Raw genomic sequence first — 12,367 nt, 5'->3', positions numbered from 1 at the left:
GCTGCAGGAGGAGGCTCTGGGTTTGGGGCTGGGAGCGGGGGAGCCTCAGGGCTGGGGTAGGGGATTGGGGAGCGGGGTTGGGGCATGGGCTTGCCTCGGACGGCTCCCAGTCAGCGGCACTGCCGGGGTGCTAAGGCAGGTTTCCTGTCCTGGCACGGCAGACTGCGCTGTGCCCTGGAAACGGACAGCAGCAGGTCAGGCTCCTAGGCGTAGGCTCGCAAACCACTCAGCATGGCTCTCACCTGCAGGCACTGCCCTCCCCCCCACAGCTCCCACTGGCCAGGGCTCGGGGTGGGGGCAGCGCGTGGAGCTCTGTGGCCCCCTCGCCTATGAGCCGGACCTGCTGCTGCCCGCTTCCAGGGCGCAGCGCTGTGTCAGAACAAGTAGGGACTAACCTGCCTTAGCTGGGCAGCACTGCCGACAGGACTTTTAATAGCCCAGTCGTTGGTGCTGACCAGAGCTGCCTGACCCAGTGCCTTACATTCCACAACCCACTACCGGGTCGTGACTTGCAGTTTGAAAACCACTGTTCTAGACAACCCCAGTCAATGTAACAGCCCCTCACAAGCTGGTTAAATTACAGTAGCCTCATGGTCACTAACATGTTCAGGACCAAATCAGCACCCAATAGTCATAGGGAAAAGGAGAATGCCAACACTTTGCCTCTGTACCCAGATGCAGCAAGTGGAGCTCTGACGCAGCATAGGACCCGCCTAAAACTTCTGATAGGAAGAGCCATAACAAGGAACTTCAGATAACATGAAGGCTTCTTGGATGCAGATACAGATCAATCTGGATATTGCAAACCTGAAGGTCTCGTTACTTTTCTGGACCTTCTTAAAGGACAAAAAGTGATCCTGTATTTCTACTGTTTTTACACAATACATAATTAATCTGTGGGACTCACTGCTACATGCCACCACTGAAGCCAAGATCTTAGTAGGATACTAAAAAGGATCAAACATATACATGGCTAACAAAACATCCAGCTGCATCACACAGACTAAACAAATTTCACATCTCAAAAGAATAAGACCTATGCTAAACTGACCTATGAAGAAAGGTTGAAAAAAAAATGAGCTTGTTTAATCTGGAGAAGAGAAGATCGAAGGGGTACATGAGAATGGTCTTCAAGTACGTAAAAGATTGTTATCAAGAGGAGGGTGATAAATTGTTCTCCTTATCCACTAAGGACAGGACAAGAACTAACAAGCTTAAATTGCAGCAAGCAAGATTTAGGTTAGACATTAGGAAAAGCTTCCTAACTGCAAGGGTAGTTAAGCACTGGAACAAATACCCAGCAAGATTATGGAATATCTGTCATTGGAGGTTTTTAAGAGCAGGTTAGACAAATACCTAGCAGGGACAGTCTACACAATACTTAGTCCTGCCTCGATACAAGGGGCTGGACTAGATGACCTACTGAGGTCCCTTCCAGTCTGACATTTCTTGGATTCTAATTTATGAGGCTTAAGAAAGAAGGAAATCCCACCATGAGCTGGTTATTCCATTAGGGGGTTTCCTGCACCTCCCTCTAAAGCATCCAGTACTCACCACTGCAAGAGACAGGACACCTGACTAATGGAATACACCCTAATCTAGCAAAGCAATTCTTACTTGCCCAAGACCTACCACTGATATCTCTTAAAGGTCCTGAATAATTCATGATTATTTTCCTTGATGAGGGATTGGAATCCAGGATCAGAACTAAGGAAAGGGATAATTTGACTCAGGCTTCCTCCTCCTACAGAGTGGGACATTCCCCTGAAGGGAAAACACAGAACTAAGAAAGACACTGATATGAGAGTAGCACTTGGGCTATGGCTCTTAAAGTATTATGCCCTTCACAACAAGTGCATATGGAGCCCACTGCGATGACTTTCTGCAGCGCAGTAAATACGAATACATTTTCTCTCCTTGGCACTTACTTTTTTGGGGTTTGCATCTACTGGGATTATTCCTGTCTAAAGAGAGGAAGCAGCATCACTTGGCATACACTTAAGCAGTGTGATTCTACTGCAAGTGCTGCACTGTGGGATTGCAGAAAAACGGAGTGAGAAACATCTGATAAGCTACTGGTTTATTTTCTACAGAGGATCAGCTGGGTAATGGCAACGGAAGAGACGATGAAATGGTAGAGAGGATGTGCCTCGATCACTAGGCTAAAGGATACCACAGGCTGTCCCAGGGTTTTCAAGCCAAATTAGGGAGAAAAAGTTGCCCCAAAAATGAAAGCAGTTAAAAGGAACTAAACTTCCTGTCTATAGGGAGGGAGGGAGATTTCTGCCATGAAATTCTTCAGCTTGCAGCCACCGTCTGCATATGGCTGGGGCCAGCTCCAATAATATAATCTGGATTACTGATCTCTGATATATTAACAATGTGCTTTTTTTTATAATATAGGTTAGTTTTTAAATATAGATTAATATTCCATAGTATATTTTGTGAAAGTAATTAAGTCTCACTATTCTGCTATTAAATCTTTGCTGAGAATTTAGGACTTCTGTTGCTGTTTTGTATTAGCATCAGCAAATTTCTACAGTGCTCTCAAACAGTACAGCTATGAGTGATAATTAGAGGCCTAGTCTACCATCAATTAGTATTAATGAGAGCTACATATGAGCCTGGAGAGGGTAAAAGACTGCTTACTGTAGCACACTATTATATCAATTGTAGCAGACGTATACAATACATTTAATGAATTTATACACATAATACACCACTTTCCCAATTAACTACTCAGGGGAACACTTCCAAGCACAGGGCCACTTTCTGTAATTGCTGTCCAAAGTATTTTTAAATGTATATTTTTTAAAAAAAAGTTTAACAGTAAAGTTGTCTTAATAAAAAAAAATAAAACCTAAAGCCCTATTTAATTAATTTATATTTTGAAACCCCTGTAAATGCAGTCCTTGGTTTAATGGGAACTTGACAAATAGTGGCAAGTAAGGACAAAAACTAGGAAGTTAAGAATACTGAACTTTTGTTGTGCTGTACTTACCCAGAGCCACTGATTCTACTGCCTGTGGTAATTAGTTCAACAACAGTAATTTCAGCGGTGTGATCTTAAAAATGTGAAATGAGTTTGATTCACAACCTTGAGAAACATCAGCTCAGTGTTCTCAGCCTGGTCATTAAAATACATGGATTTCCATCAAAAAAGCAACACACAGAATTTAATGCAACTGCAAACTACTCTGATAGTCCTGGATTGAGCCAGAATGAAAAATGAAATATCCGATCTGTGAAAATGATGGTCCCTTCATGGCAGAATTTAGGTAACTGGCTGGACTTTTAGAGCCAGTTTAGACTGAGGTCATCAGCACTTTTCCTGGCCCATGAACAGAAAACTTTAGTTTCAATAAGACTTTCAGATACAATAAAAAGCCACAACATGAAATGAGGCAAAATGCTGATATGACAAGAAATTCACCCATGAGTTTAGTTTTACATAGAACGCTGTGAATGGTACCATTTTTGTGATTCAGAAATAAATCCTAGAACCATCAAGCTACATTGAAAAATGGGAAAAGCAACCAGAGCAAATAATCGCTAGTCACCATGCAAGATTACCGAATACACGAAACATTCATATTAATAGAAATCTGTTTCATAACCACAGTAATACAAATAAATAATAATGATATGAACAACAGTACAGGCAATATCTTACCTTCTTTCCCATCTACAGGTTTTGATACTTCCATATCAAAGTTCTCTTGCATTTGTTGGCCTCTGAAACAATTGAGATGTTCTTGTTCTATTAGATTACTTTCTTCTTCTTCTAATGGCTGCCATGTACCATCAATAAACCACTGCCCACGCATTACAGGGATTTTATCCGTTTCTAAAAAGCAAACAGGAGGGATTTAGTATTTAATATACCAGAAATTAGCACTAAATAAGTAAAAGAATTTTAATTTTGTTACGTTTTGATGACAACCTAACTTCGCTGTTGGAATCCTTAATGTGGTAACTGCTGTTGACTTATTACTAAAAAGTAACTTTTCCTTTGTGCCCAATTCAATATTTTTAAAATGGTCCAATTTACATACGGGCAAGAAGCTGATTTTTAGGGATTTCTTCAGTATGGAAGCCAGAGATTCTATTAAAACATAAAACTGCACTCTCACTAAGGGCCAAATTTTTAGTCTCACTCCAACCTCTAAATCTTCATGAAACTATCTGTATTTACAAAATGAATAGCTGGGCATTCAACTTCCCAGTTTGCATACAAAACATCAGAGGCCTGTGCTGAAAGTTTGCACCAAAGCGTATCCTTATAGTCAGTAGTGGCTGTTGCCCAACATAAGTGGAGGATCTGCAGGTAGCAATCTGCAACCCCTTTCCATCTGCAAGCTAATACCTTCAAAGTGAAAAACGGGCACACTGTAGTCAGGACGTGTCACAATGAAGCGTTTCAGTGGAGGATAAGGGAGTTGGTGGAGAAGTGGGAAGCAAAAAGTGCATCCTCTCCCCCTCTCAAAAATGAAGGACTGGGACACTTTTACATAAAGAGCCCAGTGGAAGAACACAGTTTTTATCCTTTTGTGACCATTTTGCTGTTCTTTCCTAGTCCCAAATCATTCACCTCAAATCACTCCTACCCCTTCATCACTCCTACACTCTCTCTGACACCTACATCTCCCGGCTCAGAACTTCCTCCTCCTACCTCACACCCATCAACATCATGCTCCAACACTACGTTGGAGAACGCATGTTCTTCCCCCAACACACAGGAACAAAACCAGGAACAAAAGCTGAAAAGAGCATAGTCTGCTTCTGCATGGCTGAACTGATGTAGTGCCACAAAAGCCTATAATCCTGATCTGTGCCTCCTCCTTTGGTGCTTTCCGTCTAATGTACTGCTGAGCCAGAAGTCCTTGGTGGAAGTCAGTTGTTCTGCAGTCTTTGGGTTCGAGCAGACCAAGACTCACCAGAAGTCCCTCAGAGGAACCAGGTGAGCCACTGTTTCCTTACAAAGGTAGGCTCCAAAGAGGGGAGCTAGGAAAACAACTGGGGCATGCATAGCGTGTGTATTTACAGCTAAACAAATTCAGACATGTTCTATATGTATGGGAGCTAAGAACTCTCGACAATGACAAGGAGAAGTTCTTCAGAAAGAGACTAACAAAGAACTTGGTTTCATGACTGAAAAGAGCCAGGCCACCCTGGAAAGAGAGATTTTTTGGGAGAATGGAGAAAGCAGCTCTCCTCTGAAAAGAAACAAATGGAGGCAGACAAGGACTGTAAGGTTATCACCACTAAGTTTTCCTCTTTGTCATTAGGAATTCTAACCAACTGTAGTAAGGTTCTCTGCAGAACTTGCCTACATGAGAATAAGGCAGATGTTGTTCTGTATTTTAGTCCTTGTTTTTACCAGTATTTTCTCCTTTTTGTTTACAAGACACCCCTGAGGGTTTTTTTTTTTTTGAGCTTTCCATCTAACAATACACATACTGCATAGAGGTATAATCCTCACAGATTCATGGGAGAACCAAGAGGGCTAAATCTCTCAAGCATTCTAATACAATCGCTATATAGCGCATATGGTTTGCATTACATTGGAAAAACTATTTGAAAAGAGGTTCACAAGAGCAAGAAGCTGCTTCCAGAGATTCCTGAATGGCAACCACCTTCCTGTCTCCCTGTAGCAGGAAGCTGTGACATAACGGGAGGGGAAAAGAAAGGAAGAAATGCAGCTACAGCCACTTTGGGAGCAGAGCTTCCACTGGTTCTGGAGCAACTAGGTATAGCTGGGGGTGGACGGGTGGTGATCCTGAGGTGTTGAGGCAATCAGGGTACTGGGGTGGCCTGCAGGGTCAGGAGTGTGCGGTGGATAGCTTGGCACAGCTGGGAGGTGGGGAGAGCAGAAGGCCTGCAGCAGCTGGAGGATTAGTGATGGGAGCTTGTTGCAGGTGGCCTGGGAGGAGCCTAGGGCTACAATTAGCCTCCTTCGCTTGGTGCTGCCAGCTGCTGAAGAAGCAACAAGAGAGATCTCCTAAGCTGCCTGCAAAGTATGCATCACAGAGTCCACTAGTGGCTAGGGGAACTGCAGGCAGCCCCTGTAAGGCAGCAACAACACTTTAAGTCCCAATTCCTCACCACAGACAGCTTCCCAAAACTCAGGCTCCAAACAATGCAGGCCGCTCTCACCCCCAAGTTCCCCTAGATGCTAGATATTTTCCCCCAGTCCCAGCACATCCTAGTTAAACCCGTTCCAGGGCTCCCCAAAGACTCCCCAACTTCTGATGTTCCCAAACTCTGCTTCCCTTCTCACCAGAGCTCAACTCTCTCTGCTGCCCACTCTGCCTCCCTGTGTCACCAGTTACGTATAGAGCACAGCTTGTGAGCCAAGGCAGGCATATCATTCAGAAAACAAAAGCAGCAGACAACTCAAAAAGATTTCATCAAACTTATGGTTGCATAGCTCAGAACAGTTATTCTGTATAAGGATCAACAGTTGTCTATATCCAAGATAGAGAAAGCGAGAGAGGGGGAGGAGTGAGTGAGCGAGCAAGCGTGTGTGTGTGTGTGTGTGTGTGTGAGAAAGAGAGAGGTTTGGGATTTGTGAGGAATCTGGTTAACTACAGGAATATAAAAATGTGAGGAAAACAGCAAAATTTCAAAAAGGGTCTACTTCTAAATGTCTGCTCTGCAAAAGATAGTAAATATTCCATTTGACACAGAAATTCAGTTGTCCTATAAAAAGTTATTGTGCCAACTCTGGAGTCTAAATTCAGTCATTAAAGTGTGAAATAAAGACATTTTTGGTCCTGTTTAAATACAAACTTTAACTATGGAGTCACCAACCACCACCTCCATAATACAAGACTAGGGTGGGGAGCAAAAAGTGAATTTCAGCTAGTGGTGTCTCATGAAGCACTTATTCATTTTAAACTGTGCTGTATTACCCTATATTTTACACCTGTCAGATATGTGTTTCATGATGGAATTAATTTGTACACACCCAGTAAAGCTACTCTTTGCAACAAAGGAATGTGTGTGGTAAAACTGAATTCACATGATGGTGTGGGTGTTCATGAGGGAATACATTGTTAATGGAAGCCAAGATGCAACTATTCCATGCATAAATCTTTACAAGAAATTCTTCAGTTCTTCATTAAGTACTCTGATCAGATTACACTCCTTCCATAGCTTCTTTAAAGCTGTCATCAGAACAAGTGACTCCAAATTTTACATTACAGATTAAATGACGACAAACATCTGCTTTCAATTTTTAAGGACCCCAAACTTTTCAACTGTAATTTTCCTGCCCACAAATCTTCAAAACCTAAATTTTAAAATAAAAAGTTTAATTTTAACATTTTCAATTCACCCCCCACCCCGACAGAATTTCTCTTGGTGGTGCTTTGCTGCTGCAGACTGTAACATTCAACCGCAGTACCCAGGCTATTGACAGGGACAGTCTCCCCCTCACAGACAATCTTAGTCAAGAGGTGAGACTAGTTTTGAACAGCCAAAATTTGATTTTAAAAAGTTGTTAAGGTGGCATAATTTTGAAGGAATCCAACCTTATTTCAGGTTCCATGTATGGAAAGGGCATGAACACATGTGAGAGTGTGACATTAAGTACAGACCCAAAGATGCTTTTTTGGTAGAGTAGGATTGTTGACCATGATTAGAGTAATTGCATTCTGCCTCCCTAAAGTCCCAACCAAGTTTCAAATGGAAGCAGTATTCTTCCTTTCTTCCTCTAAACTGCCGTGCAAGACAGCTGTACCCAGACTACCCGAAGTTGTAATCTTTTCAGATTTCACAAGGTAAAACAAGGTCAGTACTTCAGTGAGAGACCTGGAAGGAAAATCGAGATGGTACAGGAAATCAGTCAGTAAGTGGTAGTTTTCCTTCCATGTATGTAATGACTTTATCCTACCACTGTCTTAGGGAACACTAACTTTCAGATGAGAAACAACCAACCTTGTGACCATTTAGGATCACTGAATATTCCATGGGACTTCTCACAAGAGTGGGAATGTTTGGTAAAGCTGATATGAACAGTTTTTCATTAACATTTGTGTTTAATTTTCTTCACCGATACTACAGTAATGGGTGTATTAAAAAGGTTTAGAAATGGACTTTAGTCCTGGTCAAATTCTAGTATGGATTATGATGTTCTACTGACCTAAAATCTCCCTGCATTTTCAGTTGTACACCATAGTCTTCATTTCCTGCCTTTAAACTAGAGTGTAATAAATGCTGGATATTGCTAATCAGTTGTCATGTTCTGCTCACAAAGAGACTGCACTTCAGTAGCGAGTGGAGCAACTATATATATCAGGGTTAAGCAATTATACTGGGTCAATTAGAGGACCAAAGGAGGCTGGGAAAATATTACACGACTTTTTTTTTTTGGGGCAGGCTCGAATGGTCTTGGGGGGGGGGGGGGGAGGGGCAGGAGAGGCGCGCTGGGACTATGTCTTAGAGCTATGCCCCTGGCTTTGAATGCCAGAGTTCCTGGATTCAAATCCGAGGGATGCTTTGGCAGCTGGGATACATCTAATTCTCCTTTAATTGTGGTTTGTGTTATGCAGTAGATCAGATTAGATGATCAAAATGTACCTGTCTTGCCTCAAAAAAAAAAAAAAATCTATGAAAAGTCTACAAATCAGTTGGTAAATTGCACTTAAAAATTAGGATAGGCACAAAAAATTAAATGCAAGAAGTTATTACAGTTTCTACCAATGCATGGTGAAATCCCCAAACTTCCATTTCAGCCTCATAATTGTTTCAAGTGAATTCTTCATCTTAAACTTTTGTGAATGTTTAAGCAAAATCAATACAGCCATTTTGATGTATTTAAGTGTGAAAGACACATACTTTCCCCTGATGTTTCAACTGAAATTTTTGCCAAAGCATAAATAAAGCCCAGCAGACACCTAAAAACCACACTTCAAACAAAGTATACTTCATAGTCCTCACTACAGAACACTGCTGTTTTAAGAAAAATCAGTTCTTTCAACAGCCTAACCTGTGCACTCTATAGAACGTATTTGATGCGCCTCCTCCTAACTCCCTAAATTAAAGATGTGCTGTGATATTTGTTCCTTCTTTTCCCTCACACCTTTTAAAAAAAAGGATGGGGGTGTGTGGGGAAATTAATGGTATTTTAATGCCAATTTTTGAATTTAAGGTTGAGAAATCAAGCACTTAAAACCTAGAAAATTCTAAAAATTAAGGATGTGATTTTTAAAAGCACGTAAGTAACTTAGAAGAAAAGCCCAATTGTGCTCCTCAGTCACTTAGACACTTTTGAAAATTCCAACCTACAGTTTCTATTATATTATCTGGATACACGTTGCATGTACTGTACCTACATTTTGGCTCTGATTTCCTTGGAAAATTAAAGCCTTAACATGTTATTTAGGATCTAGCTTACACTATAAAAATGAGCTAATTTTGTGGCAGAAATCTTCATTTCTGGAACTTCTTGACTTTGATGTGTTTATTTCTCAGTCTTACACTGAATCAATGCTCTTTTTCTTTCACATTTAATGTTTTACTCCTTTGCTTGCCACTGGTGAAGTTTTACTAATTTTGTTGCTTTGCTTTACTTTGTGTCCACAAAAATTTGATTCATAGGGAGGTATTTCCCTTGACTGCTCCAATTTTTTACACATATAATCTATAGTTTGCAATGACTCAGGTGTGAAGATATCAATATGTTTGGCTGGTTATTCATTTGGATGGTGTGTATATATATGATCTTTAAAAATAAATTTCAATGCCAGAGATGACAAGTGGAAGAAAAAGGTGACAAACCAGAAAGTATTTTGTTCTAACTATTCACATAAATTTTACTAGTCTTAGAAAAAAGCAGTTTAAGCATGAGAAATTAAACTGCACAAAAAATTACTCAATTTCATTCTTTCATAGATAGCAGACTTTTTTCTGGAAGGAGTTGTAAGAATGCTCTCACTGCAGGGAGTATGTTCATTTTAATGTAACAGTAAGACCTCTATTTGATATATAGTTTTAAAATCATTATGCAAAGATCAATTTTTAAATCATACAGTCATAAACCAAAACCGAAGAGATGTGGCTGACTATTTAGGCAGGCATTCCTAGCAATCAGGACTGAATACACCCGACACCATAGAATTTAAAACAATAAAAAGCAAAATAAAGCTATGAAACATCAAATTAGTGGTAGAATGATGATCAATAGTTATTAGGAATAAAGGACTGTGGATACCACTCTGAATGGCTCATAAGTCCTTTTGAAGCGGGGGCGCGCGCGTGTGTGTGTGTAGGAACTGAATACTGCATCCAGTTAAAACTCGACAAATTCTGTCAAAACAGCAATTCCTCTTCACTTCTCTCTTTCGCGCTGCTACCTGCACCTTGTGATCTGCACACTACAATCACACTGATTAAAATACTATCAAATTTTTAAATATTGACAGATACACATTGACTCAGAAAGTGAGGTTCAAATAATTCCTCACTCATTCCACTTGAATCAGAGCTGTAAATTGCTGCACTAAAATGTACAGAGACAAATTATTAAAAAATTATGCTTGAACAAAAAGCAACGAGGAAACCTGTGTAAAGCATATCAATAAAAGCTACTATTCAATATGGTATCAGAGTAGCAGCTGTGTTAGTCTGTATTCGCAAAAAGAAAAGGAGGACTTGTGGCACCTTAGAGACTAACCAATTTATTTGAGCATTAGCTTTCGTGAGCTACAGCGCAGGCTCCAGCCCGAGTGGCAACTTGAAAGCACTGTCTACACAGCTATTTTTAGCGTGGTAGTGGGAGCCCAAGTCTGTTGGCCTAGGCTGGCAGTCTCACTGCCGTGGGCTGTGTAGACATACTGTTAGAGCCCCCGGCACTCATCACTTGAAAAATTCCCACTTGCTACTTGTAAATGGTGTTTTTTCAAGCCCTGCTAGCAAAAGTTATTCAGCTTCTTTCTTCAAAGTGATCTTGATAATCACAAGTAAGTAAACTGTGACAAGATAGCAGATGTTTGTATGGTGGCTCCTGCTGTTTTCTTGGGGGGGAGCTAAGACGCCACCCTTTGCCCCTGGGCACTGAAGGCCCTGCTAGTGGCCCGGGAAGGTAGCAGAGGAGGGAAGCAGGGGAGTGATCTGGGTTTGCTCCTTTCTCTGAGTCCCAGCCCCTCTCAACCCCTGCGGGTTTCTTACCCTCTTCCCCCTTGGGTGGGGTTACCCTCAGTCCTTAGACACTGGGGCAGGGCAAGGTCTCCCCTACTTTGGTTCTCTGGTCTTTCAGCTCTCATAACACACCTCCAAGCTCCAGTCCTCTCTCCTTCCTGAAGCAGGCGGTTTTATTAGGCTCCTGACTGGGCCTTAATTGACTACAGGTGCTCCAATTAACCTGTAACAACCTTCCCTAGTCTTCAGGGAACCACACCTTAATTAGCCTAGGGCTTATATATTTCCCCTCGACCACTCTACCACTGCTCCCTGGCCCTCCTGTATCACAAAACATAAAAAACTAAAAATCAATTTGAACCACTGGAAAGTACATGTGCTGTAGCCCTTTATCCTTCCATCTCCTTCCTGAAGTCTGTTACCCTCTTTCATAGCATCGTGTCTAAAATTATGTCTTCTGCACACTAAAAAAAGTGTGATCTATAAAATTCACCTTCAGTGCAGTTTCACTGGTGGTAGCAAGAGTGTGATTATTGTAAGTTATAAGGGACAGAATTTAGGTGTTTTTTGCCACTGTGTTAACCCGAGTCCCCAAAACACTACAGCTTTAACTATGACTGCCACTAGAGATGCTACACTACTTGGTAACAGTGGCGAACTGCTGGCCCTATTCTTGTTTAGTGTGTTAATTTTTTAGGATAGGGAACTTGCCATTCTATTTGTTCTACTTCTCCAACAAACCTAGCCAAGAGTGCACCTTCTTCAAGGGAGAACTCAGAGGATAGGAAGTTTTATTATAAGAATAGCTGATTACAAAAAAACAGAGTAAACCATCCAAAACAGATAGTGACAACTTTTTTTCTACATAATGTTTGAAAGGAAAGGTCTGTGCAACGAAAGCCAACCACTTGGAGTAAGTTCAATACTTGATATCATCTGGGCAACATCTTGGATTCCTTTTACAACTTAGTACTGTACAGATTTCTACCTATTCATCAAAAAAATGATTTCAGAATGCAGTAGGTTACTACTATGAAAATGAATGGAAGCATATTTAATCCCATTACATTGACCTTTCTATGTTTTAATGGAAAGGTGCGCAAACTGCTCTGATCTATTGTGAGGAACAACATAACCTTAAGAAGGAGACTTAAGGGTAAAATTCTAGCCCCACTGAAGTCAATGGCAATCTCTCATTGACTTAATATGGTCAGGATTTCATCCA

The 12,367-nt window shown here is 41.1% G+C and overlaps 1 protein-coding gene across 4 annotated transcripts in view; it reads right to left on the bottom strand.

Annotated features, from left to right (window-relative positions):
• DDHD1 (DDHD domain containing 1) overlaps positions 1–12,367 on the bottom strand; it is a 123,537-nt gene that overhangs the window by 94,107 nt on the left and 17,063 nt on the right. For all 4 annotated transcript variants that reach the window (XM_073350101.1, XM_073350102.1, XM_073350103.1 and 1 more), the window contains exon 2: positions 3,674–3,847. In XM_073350101.1, coding sequence (XP_073206202.1) covers positions 3,674–3,847 — 174 coding nt within the window. The remainder of the gene's footprint in view (positions 1–3,673; positions 3,848–12,367) is intronic.

Source organism: Lepidochelys kempii, chromosome 6 (genome assembly GCF_965140285.1).
Source record: "Lepidochelys kempii isolate rLepKem1 chromosome 6, rLepKem1.hap1, whole genome shotgun sequence".
In the NCBI taxonomy this organism is placed as follows: domain Eukaryota; kingdom Metazoa; phylum Chordata; order Testudines; family Cheloniidae; genus Lepidochelys; species Lepidochelys kempii.
The sequence above is the reverse complement of the archived record's forward strand: the minus strand, read 5'-3'. Positions and strand labels throughout refer to the sequence as shown.